The 18,308-nt window shown below is 31.7% G+C and overlaps 1 protein-coding gene across 1 annotated transcript; it reads left to right on the top strand.

The window, feature by feature from the left end:
* Nucleotides 1-10,846: 10,846 nt before the first annotated feature.
* LOC145324289 (uncharacterized) lies at nucleotides 10,847-18,297 on the top strand. The gene is made up of 6 exons (XM_080166939.1): nucleotides 10,847-10,950; nucleotides 16,043-16,117; nucleotides 16,820-16,898; nucleotides 17,221-17,280; nucleotides 17,689-17,769; nucleotides 18,176-18,297. The coding sequence occupies exons 1-6, from the start codon at nucleotides 10,897-10,899 to the stop codon at nucleotides 18,295-18,297; spliced, it is 471 nt and encodes a 156-aa protein (XP_080023065.1). The 5' UTR covers nucleotides 10,847-10,896.
* Nucleotides 18,298-18,308: the final 11 nt, after the last annotated feature.

Genomic DNA, 18,308 nt, shown 5'->3' with positions numbered 1-18,308 from the left:
TCCTCCTCCAGTGGGTGAAGGAGAGGAAGGACTTGAGGCCGGGGTTAATTTCGATGTAGGTTCACCCAGTGAAGACATTGATCCCAGTTTATTGGATCAGCCTGATGGATGGTGAAACCATGCTTAGCTGGATGGTTTCAGAAGGGGGTAAATGTCATATATTTATGTTGTGATGTCATATATTTAAGTTTGCAGACATATGTTAGTTGTTACTCTTAATTACTCTTTAATTGCTCTCAGAAAGAATAAAGAGAAAATATATTTAAGTCAGTTGATATTGAGAGTCCTAACACAGAACATTATCTGGTTTGGGTTCGAGTCTTTATTAAGACCAATACAGCTATTCACAGACATCCTACTACTTTAGATAGTTGGTATAGGCAGATATTCTACCCCTTCAAAGTGCATAGTTAATTAATACATTGTATTAATTAAACAGACAGTCATCCTGTTGATTGGTGTCCTGATATACAGACAGACATCCTGCTACTTCAGAACTATCCAGCTTTGAATAATCAGTAGTTTTGACTTATTAACATATTTAATCATTTCTAAATATAGTATAAATATATAATCTTATTTACTCAAAAACTGCATTTAATCCAATATAATAAATACTTAAAAATCTGTTTGCATTTTGAATTGAACATTAAGTCTACTCTATCATTAACTTATGTAAGTCTGTCTATATCACACAAGGATGACAACATCCATAAAAGCGAAGCACTGAAACAGTAGGACAAACGGACATTAACACTTATATTGTGTCAGAACTGAATAATCAGAATATAAATGTATAAGAGTCGAAGCAAAGTTGTAAGTAAATTTGTTGATAAACTACTTTATGCAGGATTATGTTTATGGACATACTTACATTTTTAGGACTTAATTATAGAGTTGCTTCGCTAATAACATTATACTTTGTTGTCCCAGGAATCGATATACCAAAAATCAGATCAATCGGATATTTAGATCACATAAAAATTAGTTGTTTAAAAAGTAAAAAAACAACATGTTTAAAATGGACGTACGGACATTTTGGTAATGAATATAGAGTTGCTACGCTTTCTAAATCGTACCTAATTACTACAGGAATCACCATGCAAAATTTAAAATCGATAGGACAATTCTAACTTGCCTAAATTAACGAAAAAAGATATCCGTTACGAACGGACGTACGGACAGACGGATAGACCCTAATTATAGAAAAGCTTCGCTTTTAAAAACATTTTATACTTTTGTAATGTTACTATACAAATGGATATAAAATATACATCGATATTGTGACAGTGAAAAAAACTGTCATCAATTTAGGTTGCTAACATGGACATCACTTATTGGTCAGTTTGTTTATCTAGTTGGAGGGTAGGGTTGGTAGTGTGAATAGGGCACTTGGCCATATTTTAGTATGACGGACGCTCTCCCATGAGTACTGCTAAAATTTAAAATTGTAATAATTTGTACTAGAAGTTCCTATATGGTTCATATATGTAAATATCTTACTTGAAAACAGGCATAAAAAGGCCTAAAAAGAACATGTTTATTGGCTTGAAAAGATATGCCTTGCATCATGTTAATTGGAGTGTGAGCTTAAGATAATTACATGAAGTTTGCTTGTCAAAGTGAGTTTGTGCTTGTCATAAATATATATAGATATATATTTAGACTACCACTATCTTAGAAGTGTAGCTTTTAGGTAAAAGTGATGTATGTATGTTCAATTTATTTGAAACTTATCTGGCATCTACAGGGTATAAAAGGGATCGTTATTTTAGCCAGCTACAAGTTTCACTTTATTAGAGTACATGATAATCTGGTGTAAAGATCCAAGTAATTGTAAATCAATTACTATATATTGATTTTCTTCGTAGGCGTTCACACGATTGTGGTTTGGGGGGAGGATCTAAGGAAAGTCCACCCCGTCCCCCCAAAATTTTACCAGGGGAAGTTTTTAATTTAGAGGAAAGAGGCAGGGGGAAAAGGTTGTGAAGGGCGTGTATGTAGATTCTGTAAATTTATAGTCTGTGGTTTTCAAAATTATCCCCTTCAGGTAACGAAGCCACTCTTCGACTAAGTCTTAAGGCCAAATTCTATAAAAAATTTCAGATTTTTTCCTTAAGAAGATAAAAGGTTTTTGTAAACAATAACTCCTTAGCTAACCTGACATAATTTTTTTTTTCATGTGCATATTTAGAGAAAATTACTTTTTTATAACAAAAAAAAATACTTTTTCTGACAATTACCGAAAAACGGCAAATAACGGAAACCGCCATTTTCGGCGGTTACGGCGGTAAAACGGCGGTAAAACGGCGGTAAAACGGCGGTTGGCGGCGCCAATTTATATTTTTCTGTTTCTGATCACAATAAAAAAAACAAAACAGTAACAAGCCCTTTTCACTCCACAGGGGGAGCATAGGCCGCTGACAATTTGTCAGTGTTTCTGTAACAATGTGGCTTTTTATGGATATGGGATAGGGTTGTCAGCCCTAAGCCCTATGATTGCGGTGTAAAGCATCCATTTGCCCATCAGACAACCAACCCTTTGATTGCACGACCTTTGTCTGAGAAGTCCTAACTGTGCATGGTAGTGAGTTGCGCCTGTTTTGGGCCAAGGCATTCCCCCTACTCTAATTATTTATGTCGCGCACCTGACATAGCAGCAGTAGGAACCATTTTTAACGTCTTTAGTTATGACGCGGTGTCGGACCGAGATTCGAACCTATCACCTTCCCGACGACGAGCGGATGCGCTACGTGTTGAGCCCGTGTTGATCACAATAAAAGACTACATAAAAAATTTGGTTGGTCTATAGCTGTTTTGAAATTCGGCGGCTGGCAGTTTACAAACGGCAAAATTACAGGTCAGTCAAAAATCGGTCAAGGAGTGGTCAAACGGTCATGACCTTACTACTCACGGAAGTTTATTAGTGCTCAAGGATGTACCACAAATTTTTTTTAGGTTTCTAGCTGTAATAGAAGCCACGATATACATGATATGAGTCCATATTAAAAGCAGGACATAAAATCGGTCAGGAAGCGGTCAAACGGTCATAACACCACTATTCTCAGATGTTCATTGATATCCCAGTAATCACCAAAAAAATTTAGGTCTCTATCTTATACACAAAAGTCATAATGAAGAAATTAAGATTAATTTATAATTTTTTCTAAATTTTGTGCCACATAACCGACTTTGACCGGACGCCACGACCGACACAAACCAGATATCCTTATAAGATGAACTCTTGCCGACGTATTATTACTAAACTTAAAAAGTCATGAAGTCACAACTCTCTATCTTATCTACAAAAAAAATGACATTGAAATTTGACCCCCCCCCCCCCCCCTTGATCTGTAATAGTTAATATTTAAAGAAATCAGAACATAAGAAAAAAGAGAGAAAGAAAAGGATATTCCATTTAATATTCAGTAACTCTATTCCTATTAAATAAATGATCTGTATTATGTAGAAAGTCCCAACTAAAAAAAACCTATTTATTAAACGTTTTTCCGTTTTATTTCTAGTGGCAGATTCACCAGCATATAGTGGCTTTATCTAATAAATCAACGTAACTCACTAACTCCCAAATCCCCTTTAAATTGAAATGGCATGACCAGGGGCGTCCAAGCTTTTTTTATTTGGGGGGGGGGGGGTAAAATTTTGAAAATACAAATTTGGGGGTGGGTAATCTTTAGTTCATAGAGGCATTTTTTTTATTTGGGGGGGGGGGTAAAAATTGAAAATCCAAATTTTTTTGTGGGGGGGTAATCACCCCTTTACCCCCCATTGGACGTCAATGGGCATGACTTTAAACAACTGAAAGGTTTTCTTTATGTTAAGAGTTTTTAATTGTTCTTTAAAGACAAGCTTCCTATGAAAACCAATCTTACAAATAGTCACGTTTTTACTTGTAAACAGGGAAAAAATTTATTTTTCTATATATAAATAAATATATATATAAATTCATTTCAAATTTCATCGAAAATGTTCTTAATATTTTATGAAAACAACATATTCCCTTCTTTTTAGTAGCGAAGCTACTCTATAATTTGAAATGTCCGTCTGTCCGTCTGTCCGTCTGTCCGTCTTAGTTTGGGGGAAACGTGATTTTCTCGGCTCCTATAAAAGATAAAAGGCTGAAATTTTTTGACAACATTTCCATTATCCAGGAGCACAATTAACTATAAAACATCAATGGCGATAGGACCGCTTTTTATCAGGTTTTAGGCTATTTTTGTATTTTTCACATTTTTCTCCATATCTTTGGTGTTTATGGTCCGATTTCCAAAATTTTTTCAGTTATAGAATCAAAATTAAATTTCCTATCGTTTCAAGAAAACAACTATGACGGACAGACTGCCTTTAAGCAGGTTTTAGGCTATTTTTGTATTTTCACATTTTTCTCCATACCTTTGGTGTTTATGGCCCAATTTCCAAAGTTTTTCAGTTATAGATATCAAAATTAAATTTCCTTTCGTTTCAAGAACACATCAATGGCGGTCAGACTGCCTTTTTGCAGGTTTTTGGCTATTTTTATATTTTTCACATTTTTCTTCATATATTTGGTGTTTATGGTCCGTTTTTTTTAAATTTTTGTAGTTAAAAATATCAAAATTAAATATCCCGTTGTTCTGAGCATCCAGTATGTAATTTACTTTGACCGTCAGTCTGTTAGTCATAGTACTGAAATATAAATAAATATTAAGAATTTAAAAACAAATGTTGAAAAGGTTTCGTGATTTTTTCCTAATATACATGCTTTTGTCAACTAATATCTAAATTCTTATTTAATTGTTTATGCTTCGCTACTTATGGATGTTGTCATCCTTGTTTCATATTAATGTTATTTTTCCCAATTTTTAAAATAATATATTAAACAAAATAATACTAGAGCAACCAAAATTCCGTAAGCTTAATTAATTATGTGATATGTTTTTCTCGTATTCATTCGAATCCGGTTCTCATCCATACGAAAAAACTATGTCTAGCATCGTATTATATCCAGCGCTCTACGAATTGGCACCTCGGGGCTATAAAAACTGGTACTAATCTTTTAAGTACATTATAATAGTACATAATAGTACATTTTATTTCCGTGAAAGCTGTTTATAATACGATGCGACAAATAACTATTATACCAAATGAAATAAATGGAGTTGCTACGTTTGCTAAAAGAAAATTAAAGATTGGGGGTCAATTCAGGATCCTATTTTGTACAATGTAAAACATTAACCAAACAATTATTAAACTTTTTGAGCTGTATTTTAGTGGTAATTCGTGTACTTTTTAAAATTAGTGTATATTCTTGATCTAGTCAGTGTCTAACTGTCATCGAAACCAATGACCTATACTACGTACGTAATGGATGTAGAATATACGTGGATATTATGACAAGGGAAAATGGAACTAATTTATTAGTTAGTTCGTTCATCCATTAGGAGGGGAGATGGAAGGGGAGAATCTTTATTTTAGCCCGCTGCATTTTTTACTTTATTAGAGAACATGAAAATCTGGTCTAAGATCAAAGTATTATTAAATCCAATGTGTACGTTAATGCTGACGGACAAAAACCTTCCATTACAATTTTATAAAAGCTACACTTTCAAAAAGGAAAGCTGTAACTCTAATGTAAAAATTTCCAAATAATATTGATCAATCTATCTAGAAGCGAATTGATTTAACATTACATAAGGCTACAAGTATGCACGGATTAGGGACAAAAATAATAAAAAAATATTGATGATTAATTTAGGTGATAATATTCATAAATTGGTAGAAATTAGTAAAAATACTATTTCAGAAATCAAGTAAAAACTTGTTTAGATCAAAGATTCTTAATTTTGGCAATTTAATTACTTTTTCCCTTTTTTTTTATACATTTCTATAGTTAGAAATAGAAATAGTTAGAATTTAATTACTTTTTCCCTTTTTTTTTATACATTTCTATAGTTAACTATAGAGATTAAATTTATATTTATGGATTTTCTTTAGATAGTAAATCAAAATGTATGAAAGTCTTATATGGAAATATATCATATCCTATAATTTTTTAGCTTATCTTTACCCCTGTCTGGGTATAATATACATGATTTTATTCCCTTTATGCTATGACTAAATATTTTTGTGTTTTTCAGTTTTTTGCTTTCTACCATTTACAGGAGTTGTTGTCCTTTTAAGGACCATTATTATACAAGCACTGCTAATCTACAATTAAAAATTCTGTTCGTTTAACCTTTTAAAATTTTTTAATAAATAATAGTGCTACGGTGTATTTCAAATTAAGGGGGGGGGGCGTAATGACATAAGCTCTTAAACCGTGAGCAAAATGGTCTAAATATTGAGCTAGACCCTTCAAACTTGGTATATAAGCTTAGTCCTATAGGTATTACATCTAAATGGCAAAAAAATCCAAAATTTTTTATTTTTAGGTTAGGTTAGGTAAGAAAAACCCTGCGGAAATGGGGTTTTTAGGCTTTTTTGGTCTATTTTGATGTGGAAACTTGCCTTAAATTGTTTTTTCTTAGGGTTTAAACTTAAATACACTGTATCTATTCACATGGACATTATTTAAGATGATTCAGCAAGTCGTGGACCGACCCCAGGGGGCTAGGTGGGTAGCCCGCAGGGGTTAAGTTCATTTTTCCCAATATATTTGTTGTGATACATCAAATTATAGGTTTTTTAGGTCAAGGAACTCAAATTCAGAGCTAAAATAAGCATTAGACTAATCTGAAGCTAGCCCCAGCGGGCTTAGTTGGTGGCCCGCAGGGGTTAAGTGCATTTTTATCAATATATATCTTGTTATATATCAAACTATAGGTTTTTTAGGTCAAGAAACTCAAATTCTGAGCAAAAATTAGCATTAGACTGACCTGAAGCTAACCCCCCCGGGCTAGGTTGGTTTTCTGCAGGGCTTAAGAGCATTTACCTAACCTAACCTAGAAACTTACTTATATTTTTATAGGTTTCTTTCTTGAATAAACTGTGTCTATTAATGAAGACTTTATTTAAGATGATCCAGCAAGTCGGGGACCGAACCCAGCGGGCTAGGTGGGTGGCCCGCAGGGGTTAAGTGCATTTTTTCCAATATATATGTTGAGATACGTCAAATTATAAGTTTTTTAGGTCAGTTAACTCAAATTCAGGGCTAAAATAAGCATTAGAATAATCTGAAGCTAACCCCAGCGGGCTAGCTGGGTTGCCCACAGGGCTTAAGTGCATTTTACCTAAGCTAACCTAGAAACTTACATTTATTATTTTTTTAGGTTTTTTTTCTGGAATAAACTGTTCATTCATGAGGACCTTATTTCAGATGATTCAGCAAGTCGAAGACCGACCCCAGCGGGCTAGGTGGGTGGCCTGCGGGGGTTAAGTGCATTTTCCTTAATATATATGTTGTGATAAATCCAACTATAGGTTTTTTAGGTCAAAGAACTCAAATTCAGAGCTGAAATAAGCATTAGACTAATCTGAAGCTAACCCCAGCGGGCTAGATAGGTAGCCCATAGGGCTTAAGTGCATTTTACCTAACCTAACCTAGAAACTTACATTTAATATTTTTTTTTAGGTTTTTTTTTAAAATAAACTGTCCATTCATGAGGACCTTATTTCAGATGATCCAGCAAGTCGAAGAACGACCCCAGCGGGCTAGGTGGGTGTCCCTCAGGGGTTAAATGCATTTTTTTTAAAAAGTATGTGTTGTCATACATCCAACTATAGGTTTTTAAGGTCAAAAAACTCAAATTTACAGCTAATAAAAGCATCAAACTAATCTAACGTTAGCCCCAGCGGGCTAGGTGGGTTGCCTGTAAGTCTTAAGTGCATTTTACCTAACCTAACCTAGAACCTTACTTGTTTTTTTATGGTTTTTTTCTGGAATAAACTGTGTCTTTTATTAGAACATTATTTAAGATTTAAGACCCCAGCAGGCTAGGTGCGTGGCCCGCAGGGTTAAGTGCATTTTTAGTTGTCATACATAAAATTATAGGTTTTTTAGGTCCAGAAATTCAAAGGGGTAGTTTCACGAAATGCATTTGAACTTAATTTAGTGAACTGCATATTTTTTCCTGGTTAATTAGTTAAACTACATTTATATGGCATATATTTGAAAAAATTTAAATTTTGATAGTACAATGTTAGCGGTGGAAGAATTTAATTTGCTAATGGGATACAATATTTAAATTTTATGTATACCACATACCACGAAAAAACTAGCATCAGGTTGCTATTGTGTTTTTTTTTAGCTCCAAATTGACTTAAAAAACCTATAGTTTGATGTATAACAACACATAATTTGGAAAATTTACCTCTGCAGGCCACCCACCTAATCCGCGGGGGTTAGGCTTAGGTCAGTCTAATGCTTAAAATAGCTCTGAATTTGAGTTTCTTGACATAAAAAACCTATAATTTGATGTATGACAACACATACTTTAGAAAAAATGCACTACACCCCTGTGGGCCACCCACCTAGCCCGATGGGGTCGGTCAATAACTTGCTGGATTATCTAAAATAATGTCCTCATTAATAGACACAGTTTATTCAAGGAAAAAAACAAAAAGAATTATAAGTTTCTAGGTTAGATTAGGTAAAATGCACATAAGCCCTGTGGAAAATCTACCTAGCCCGCAGGGGTTAGCTTCAGGTAAGTCTTATGCCAATTTTAGCTCTGAATTTGAGTTTCTTGACCTTAAGAACCTTTATTTTGATACATAACAAGATCTATATTGGAAATAATGCATTTAACCCCTGTGGGCCACCAACCTAGCCCGCTGGGGCTAGTTTCAGATTAGTCTTATGCTAATTCTAGCTCTGAATTTGAGTTAACTGACCTAAAAAACTTATAATTTGACGTATCTCAACATATACAGCATGACCCTCAAAAAAGTATTTTTAAGCATCTGCAGCCCTTATTTCTCAATGAATTATTAAAAAATGCATATGTCCTTGTTCTCTATAGTATTCCACGTAAGTAGATATAAAAATATTTTTTTTACCCCCATTAACACCGGAGATTTTTAATGCTAAAGTTTTGAAAAAGTGACTGAGGAAAAAGTAACTTTTAACTAGATACGACTTTTTTTAGCAAAATTAAGCTAGAAATCCTTTTATTTTTGTTACTAGCAAAAACTTTATACAAAAATGAAATAAAAAATTTAGTTTTTGAGTAAAAAGCATTTTTTTACACATATTTTTTGAGTCTTTTTAGTTTAATGATATTTTGAAAAACTTACTTATTAGGCAAAATTGTTTAAGATTAAAAAACCAAATAAATCTCTATGAATATAGCAAAAAAATTGTTTTTGTTTCACAATCCTAACTTTAATAACAAAAAAGTTAAAAAGAAAATAAAAATAAAACATAATGATTTTTTAGTCTAAAAAGCTTAATTTACCCCTTATTAAATAATTGAGATGTCAGAAAAGTAGGCGGAGCAACTGTCATAATTAATCCTTTTCTATAAATAAGGGTTAATAAATAACCTAAAATTTGCAAATAATCAATTCATTCAGTAGTATTTTTTGCCATTAAAAATTTATATTTTTTGGTGGAATAAAAAAGAAATATTTAGTTAACTTGTTTTTCTTTGTGTCTCATTATTCAATTGCCAGAAAAACATAATATAACCATCCAAAAAATAAGAGAAACAAAAAAAAATTCTTTTTCTCAGTCACTTTTTCAAAACTTTAGCTCTAAAAATCTCCGGTGTTAATGGAGGTAAAAAAAATATTTTTATATCTACTTACGTGGAATACTATGGAGAACAAGGACATATGCATTTTTAAATAATTCATTGAGAAATAAGGGCTGCAGATGCTTAAAAATACTTTTTTGAGGGTCATGCTGTATATTGGAAAAAATGCACTTAACCCCTGCGGGCCACCCACCTAGCCCGCTGGGGTCGGTCCCCGACTTGCTGGATCATCTTAAATAAAGTCCTTATGAATAGACACAGTTTATTCAAGAAAAAAACCTGTGAAAATATAAGTAAGTTTCTAGGTTAGGTAAAGTAAATGCTCTTAAGCCCTGCAGAAAACCAACCTAGCCTGGGGGGGTTAGCTTTAGGTCAGTCTTATGCTAATTTTCGCTCAGAATTCGAGTTTCTTGACCTAAAAAACCTATAGTTTGATATATAACAAGATATATATTAGAAAAAATGCACTTAACCCCTGCGGGCCACCAACTAAGCCCGCTGGGGCTAGCTTCAGATTAGTCTAATGCTTATTTTAGCTCTGAATTTGAGTTCCTTGACCTAAAAAACCTATAATTTGATGTATCACAACAAATATATTGGGAAAAATGAACTTAACCCCTGCGGGCTACCCACCTAGCCCCCTGGGGTCGGTCCCCGACTTGCTGAATCATCTTAAATAATGTCCATATGAATAGATACAGTTTATTTAAGTTAAAACCCTAAGAAAAAACAATTTAAGGCAAGTTTCCACATCAAAATAGACCAAAAAAAGCCTAAAAACCCCATTTCCGCAGGGTTTTTCTTACCTAACCTAACCTAAAAATAAAAATTTTTGGATTTTTTTGCCATTTAGATGTAATACCTATAGGACTAAGCTTATATACCAAGTTTGAAGGGTCTAGCTCAATATTTAGACCATTTTGCTCACGGTTTAAGAGCTTATGTCATTACGCCCCCCCCCCCTTTAAATCCTCCTGATTTTTAATTCTCCGAGCAACTTTGCTTTGCTCTTTAGTTTATATATCAATTAGTTTCCGTGATAGTATAGAAAAGTTATACCCCCCGTCCCCTCCTTATACTTATTTTTATTTTTTTTTAATTGAGGGAGGGGGGGTGCTCGCTAGGTATTTTGTTGGATATAGTTATAATTTTGCAGATTATGAATGAAAACTAGGAGAAAAAAGATAAAAAATTTAACTTTAAAATGATGGAGGAAAAAGATGATAAATTTGGTGACATCTGTTTGACAGGAACACAGGTAAATACCAGGGATCTAAAGGGATAAGAAAATAGCAGATAAATTGATGTACATCCCTAATGGTGTTACAAAAAAATACCCTTTGTGTAGAGTACATTTGGTAGTTGAAATGTTTGGATACTCAACTAAATGAACCCACCAATCAAACTTTTTAAAATTTGTTAAAAGTAAATGGAGAAATTCACTAAAAAATCATTATTATTTGATTCTTTATTTGTCTTAATTATTTACATAAAAAGTTTACATTTGAATTATAAGAGTTATTATAACAATATCAAATTGAAACTAATCCAAGATATTCTCTTGTAAAAATAAAGTGTCAGTTGATTGTAAAGCAGAAGTAAAAAAAGAGAGAGAAAATTGCCGTCTAACATAACAAGTGTACATTTAAATTATAAATTTCAAGACTAATTCAACATAATATAATATCTTCCAAAATATGTCAAATTATACAAAAAAATAGAACTTTAAAGTGTCCTAGAAGGAAAAATAAGCGTCATTGAGAAGGAAAAAAAAATTATGATACAAATATTAGGTCAATACTAATCCTATATATACTCTCATTAAAATGTGTCTAATGGATACAGGGCTGAACTTAAAATTGTCAAAGTGGGATAAATAAATGTGGCCTGTTAAATGAAAACTGCATAATGCTTTAATAGGCAGATCACCAAAAGCTCCACCTCATGAATATTGTGTAGGATGTATAGTTATACTGACCCTCTATTGTATGAGGTAACTTATCTTGTGGGTCTAATGTCACCATGTGATTAACAGGCTAAAATTCGCATTTCCTAGAGAAAAAAAAATAAATTGAACAGTCCTATTTATGATAAATAATCCTGCACAGTCCTTTTATAGCAGGTCAAATGAAACATTATCCTTTACATTAGATTGTTCTAAGAATAACTTTAAATCAGTGTATAACAGTAAAGTTACACGGATATTTTAACGATATTTTGGTGTTACAAGCCTGACTAACAGTCACTTTTAAAATCACCTATTAGCTAAACATTGCTCACACCTCGAACAATTATTCATCTTATAATAGCCTGTAATATTTTAGGGTAATGTCGGTTGTTTCAAAGTTTTGGTTTTAGCTTATTTAATCATTGTTTTTGTAGAGTAGTTTTTGCTACTAATATTAGTTGTTTAATAATTTCATCATATATTACACAAAAATACTTGTGCAATGGGTTAAATAAAATACACACTGACGTACAAAGTGAGTTATATACCTGATCATTAAAAGACAGTTTATATGCCTTCAATAGTTAGCAGCCATATAATATATCCTTTGAACATACAGATTCTTTTTTTCCCTTATAGCTATAGACTGAAAAATTAAAGTCAAAAGAATCTTTACAAGAAACTCATAGCTCTAACAAAAATAGCAGCTGAATCAATTCGATTTTCCTTATTAGCGTTACAGACAGACGCACGGACTGTCGAACAGACATTGTAAGTAATACAGCTTTAATATTAAAATGAAGAAATTAATCCTATATTTTTATGTGATCATCTATATAAAGTACAGAGGATTTTAAACAAAGTCCATAATATTTAATATAAATTTTTCATGAAATTTATAGAGAAAAATTAATAAAAATGTTTTTATAACCATTATTATTGAATTCCATTGTATTTTAACATAGAATTTTATTTTTACCTTATAGATAAAAGTAAGAAAATTGACATTTTTGACAGTTTTGCTATGCAATATCAGTAGATTTTTTTATCAGAATATCCAGTTTTATTTATTCTAGTTGTTAATCTACACTAAAACTATTGTATGTTCGAAAGTAATTATGTCACTGTGTTACATATCTGAGGTGGATTCTTAAAAAAAATTAGTGAGGCTCGCTAAAAATTTTTTTTTAAATCCTCCAAAATTGCATAAAAAATCTACAAAAAAAAAGAAATCTTAATTACCCTTTTATGTTTTTAGTAGCGAAGCTACTCTATAATTCACTTTGTCCGTCCGTCCGTCAGTCCGTCAGTCCGTCAGTCAGTCCGTCAGTCCGTCAGTCCGTAACGCTATGGGGGAAATGGGATTTACTCAGCTCCTATAAAAGATAGAATGCTGAAATTTTTTGACAACATTCCCATTATTCAGGAGCACAATTGACTATAAAACATCATTTGCGGTCGGACCGATTTTTAGCAGGTTTTAGGCTATTTTTATATTTTTCACATTTTTCTCCATATCTTCAGTGTTTATGGTCCGATTTTCAAAATTTTTTCAGTTACAGATATCAAAATTAAATTTCCTGTCGTTTAAAGAAACAATCATGAAGGCCAGACTGCCTTTTTAGCAGGTTTTAGGCTATTTTTATATTTTTCACATTTTTCTCCATATCTTCAGTGTATGGTCCGATTTTCAAAATTTTTTCAGTTATAGATATCAAAATTAAATTTCCCATCTTTTAAAGAAGGCAACCATGACGGCCAGACTGCCTTTTCAGCAGGTTTTAGGCTGTTTTTTTTATATTTTTAACATTTTTCTCCATATCTTCAGTGTTTATAGTCCGATTTTCAAAATTTTTTCAGTTGTAGATATCAAAATTAAATTTCCCGTCTGTAAAGGAAATAACCATGACGGCCAGACTGCCTTTTTGGCAGGTTTTAGGCTATTTATAAATATATTTAACACTTTTTTCCATATCTTCAGTGTATATGGTCCGATTTTCCAAATTTTTAAAGTTTTTAAGGATTTAAAAATTAAATTTTTTGTCGTTTCAAGAAAACAACCATGGCGGCCAGACTGCCTTTTATCAGGTTTTTGGCTATTTTTATATGTTTTACATATTTCCCAAGATCTTTGTTTATTTTGATCCAATTTTCAAACTTTTATGGGATATCAGTATCAAAATAATTTTCCCCATTGTTATGAGCATCTTTTATATAATTTACTTTGACCATCGTCATCATACAAAATAAAACAAGGTTTCATATTTATCTTATCCAATAAATCTATTCTTGATTTTAGTAAAAACCTTTTAAATCTACCTGTACGTATTCCCATCTACGATTTTTTGTGCTTTGCTACTTATGGATGTTGTCATCCTTGTTATTTAATTTTTTTTGTAGATTTTTCATGCGACTTTGGAGGATTTTTCACTGCCTCACTTTTTTTAGTAAGGCAGTGAGCCAAAAAGTTTTTTTGAGAATCCACCTCTGGTGACAATAACTGACTTGTTCTTTTATATATCTCTGAAGCAGTACAATAGAGTAAATATACCTAAACTAACCCTAAATGTAGTTCATATGTAGCTAGTTCATATGTTCTATCCATAAGGAAAAAGGATCTACCTGTAGATACAATTATCCACATAAAAAAACTGTCTGTTATTTTTTAAGTCGACTCAAATCAAAAGAAAACGAGCATATACAAAAATGAAATATGCACTCTAAATTTAAATAAAGAATATTTATTAATAAGCAACAGTAATTTGATTTATAATTTATATTGTATAAAAACCCCAATCTATCTAGTTTGTTTATTTAATTTTAAGCATTTACAATTTATTACGTATAACTTAAGATAAATATCCTAAATTACTCAAATTTTGTATGCCTCTTTTAAGAAATGAGAGTGTTTTTTTCAAATCTACAAAAAAAGCATAGATTAAAAAAATGAACCTCAATAAAAATGGTAGATATAGTGTGACAAGGATGAAAACATCCACGAGACTTAACAAATCATGGAGTAACCATTGGTAAGTAAATGTTACATCAATCATCTACAAATGTTTCAAATCGACAGGACAATTCTTACTTGTTAATTACTGATACTTTTTTCTCCAATCAAATGTAGATATAACGCCACGCATAATCTTTTATTTTTCTACTAGCGGCTACGCCCGAGTAGCATCTAGGGGCACTTAAGGCAATACTTTGCAATACAATTTTCAAATAGTTTCAATTAGTTTGCTAAGGCGATTTCAACATGATTGATCTTAGATTTAAGTAGTAAAAACCATAAGAAGCATAAATTAAATATATCAAAGATAAATAAATATTTCCTCAGATTCTTAAATGTTAAAATGCTTTGTCCAAGCTGATTAAATATCTACAAAAAGACAGACATACATCATGTTACTTTATTAAAAGGATTACTTAATACTCCTACACATCTTCGTAGTATTGTATGCACGTATTAAATATGTAATTTAGTAAAGATAGATTATACCAATTTGACCTCTTCTCACACAAATATTAATCTCGATCCAAGCTTTAAATAAGAAGAAATATTTACCTCTCATCTTTTACAGGTCGGCAGCAGGGAGAGAGGGGACATTAAAATGTTTATTACATTTTTCCCCAAAGTTTAATTATAACGTCTTCTTATTCGTTGGCTTAACATCTTTAGGAACTATTGTTGAATTTTAATGGGTTGGTTAATTAAGTTTAGTGTCCATACGTTTTAACCACTAATTATAATCTAAAGAAGGGGTAATTTTGTGTATCATCATTGGGGATGTACATCAGTTTATTGGACATTGTCTTATCTCTTTAGATTCGAAAAACTAAAATAACTGTAAAAATAAATAATAATAATCAAAAATTGTTATATTAAGAATATAATTTTCTTACATAAAGAACCAGGATATAAGATTTACGTGTCTTTACACATAATATTAATCAGTGTCGTGTACATTATGGGATAAAACGGACGTTTAGGCAAATAATTATTAAGTTAACACTTTTAATTAATGACTTCTTATCATATAAAAACCACTTTATTAGCAATGTATCTAATTATCATTTGACAAATTAACATCTTAGTAGTATACCTCTGTAAGATTGCGTGATTTTTTTTGTAGTAAATCATCATTTCAATACAACTGTATACATCTTTTTGTACTTTTCTCATGGGATCGAGTCAATACTAAAGACATTAAAAATGGTTTCTACTGCTGCTATGTCAGATGCGGGAAATTAATAGTTAGAGTAGGAAAATGTCTTGGCCCACAACAGGTGCTACTCATTACCATACACTGTTGGGACTTCCACACAAAGGTCGTGCAATCAAAGAGTTGTTTGTCTGTTGGGTGTTACTTTTTGTTAAATTATTCTATATTTTGCCTAGGTGCCGTCAATGCGAATAGTAGTGAAGAACAAAGCATCTGCTAAAGAAAAGTTCTACACACTAAACACTAAAAAGGTAAATAACATTTGGGTTTATAGGATAAATTCGAACTGTCCGTCCGTCTGTCTGTCTATAATAAATGAACTGAGTGGGCATCCATTTTGTAATTTACTTTGTCCTTCTGTCAGTTAGTTCTTATGACACTGAAAATCTTCTCGATAACTGACTTCGTCCGTTTTTGCATCTATATTAATTGTTTGTGCTTCGCTACTTTTATATGTTGGAATTCTTGTTTGATTTTATTAAATAAACATATAACTTTTCATTTTAATGTCCGTGAAAATATGTCTATAAATTAATACGATTCGATAAAAACTATTGTAAATTGTACTTTGGGATTTTTGAATACTTTTTTGAAATGAGGGTTACAATGTAAAATATTTTTCTTAGGTTGCATTACAAATACACATGGCTTCATTGAATAATGATTTTATTTAAATTTATACTATATTTTGCACAGAAATTAGAATTTGTTCTATTGGGATTAAAAACTCATCAAAAATCAATCAAGAAAAAACGAATTTTATTAAAATCCTAATACTTAGAGGAATTATCAATATTTTATAATCAAAATTGAGTTTATAAAAAAATATCTACATTTAAACACTGATGAAATTAAACTAACTTATAGAATAACATACAACCATTAAAGTGCACCTGTCTTTTAGGCCTTTATACCTAGCTTCTTTTCATTTTATGGGAATTTTTTATTTTTAGGAATCATCAAGTACCACACAAGGAAATGTTCGACCCAAGACTTCCAAGACTCGTCCGTCCAGCAGCAGACCTATGCTAGGTAAGGATTTCCCACTTTTGCTTCGAATCCAATCAATATCTAGTGGATTAGAACCGGTTCTCAGTCATACTGAAAATTATGTAGAGAATCGTATTATATCAAATTTTCGAATAATATCAGGGGGCTAAAAAACATGGTTTTAATCCTATAACTGTTCATTTTTATATCCGCGGAAACCTGTGGGTTGCTGAGGCTTATAGTGGCCAAAATATTATTTATAAAGCCACATTATTATATTCTATACATATTCATTTATTTTTACAAAACTATTAGTAAGTGAGTCCTTATATGAAGTCCTATATGTTTTAATCTTTAAAAACAGGAAAAGGACCAACACCAAGAGGAATGAAACATAGTGTGGAGTCAGAAAATACATTTTCAGGTAAAATTATAAACTGGAGCACAAATCAAAAAGTCCTTTCGAGTTAAAAAATGTGTTTAGTTCATTTCAATTAATTTAATCTAAACAAACAAACATAGAAACATAGAAAGAAAATTGTAATGTTTTTTGGCCTTTTCACCTCTTTTAATTTTTCTTTTTTTAGGACTGAACCTAAGCATTTCAGAATATCTTTTCTTGTTATATCCTATTTTATAAAGTAGTACTTTTTTTTTGTCTGTAGTGAAGGATCTCAATAACTGCTGAACCGATATGGTTCTCCTTTACAGTGAAGATTTGTATATTTATAAATAAATCTGGGTATGGTTTTAGGCTATTATGCCCTTCCATATCCCTAACATATAGCCCCTAGATGCTATGGGCAAATACACTAGTATGGTTATATTTCAGGTAGCTTTATAGATGAAGAAGATAGTGAAAGCACCCATGATCATGATCCACCTTCTAAATCATTCCATGCTCCAACCTTAGGTTATTGTTAGAATTGTATGAAAAAGATAGTTCCCTACGGTTTACATGATGGAGTTACTTACAATGGCTTTTTGAGACGTACTAAATGGATCAGCTTAAGCTCAAATAGCTTTAAAACAGCCCTAAGATATTTATAAAGCTTCCCTGGAAAGTATAACCAATTTAGAATTGTGCATAAAGAAAAATACATTAAAACTACTTTATATTATAGATAGGATTGTAGGATAAAGAAATTATGAAAGTATTTCTATTTTGATAACATTTTTGGTTAAGAAAGGGATATCCAAGCATGGATAATGTTCCAGTTGATAAATATATGTATTAAAAAGTTAATATTTAAAGAGTTTGAGGTTATAATGGTCCAGTTTTCTTCTAAAATAAATATTCTAACAATACAAAACTTCAGGACACCATTTTCATGATTATATAAATGATGTTATTGATGAAGTTTTGGTTGGGGAGAATGAACCCAAAGATAAGATGAATGCTACCTATGATAACTTTACAGGAATTTTCATTTGTCATTAGAATGAGAGCTC

The sequence above is a fragment of the Acartia tonsa genome, chromosome 1, assembly GCF_053477335.1.
Source record: "Acartia tonsa isolate MP-2025a chromosome 1, ASM5347733v1, whole genome shotgun sequence".
NCBI lineage: Eukaryota > Metazoa > Arthropoda > Copepoda > Calanoida > Acartiidae > Acartia > Acartia tonsa.
The sequence above is the reverse complement of the archived record's forward strand: the minus strand, read 5'-3'. Positions and strand labels throughout refer to the sequence as shown.

Excerpts from the sequence above, each read along its gene's own strand:
- LOC145324289 (XM_080166939.1), top strand. The coding sequence starts at position 10,897 with ATGATGGAGGAAAAAGATGATAAATTTGGTGACATCTGTTTGACAGGA. Across the intron at positions 10,951-16,042 it reads TCTGTTTGACAGGAACACAG|GTGCCGTCAATGCGAATAGT; the intron begins GTAAATACCAGG and ends TATTTTGCCTAG. Across the intron at positions 17,281-17,688 it reads GTCAGAAAATACATTTTCAG|GTAGCTTTATAGATGAAGAA; the intron begins GTAAAATTATAA and ends GTTATATTTCAG.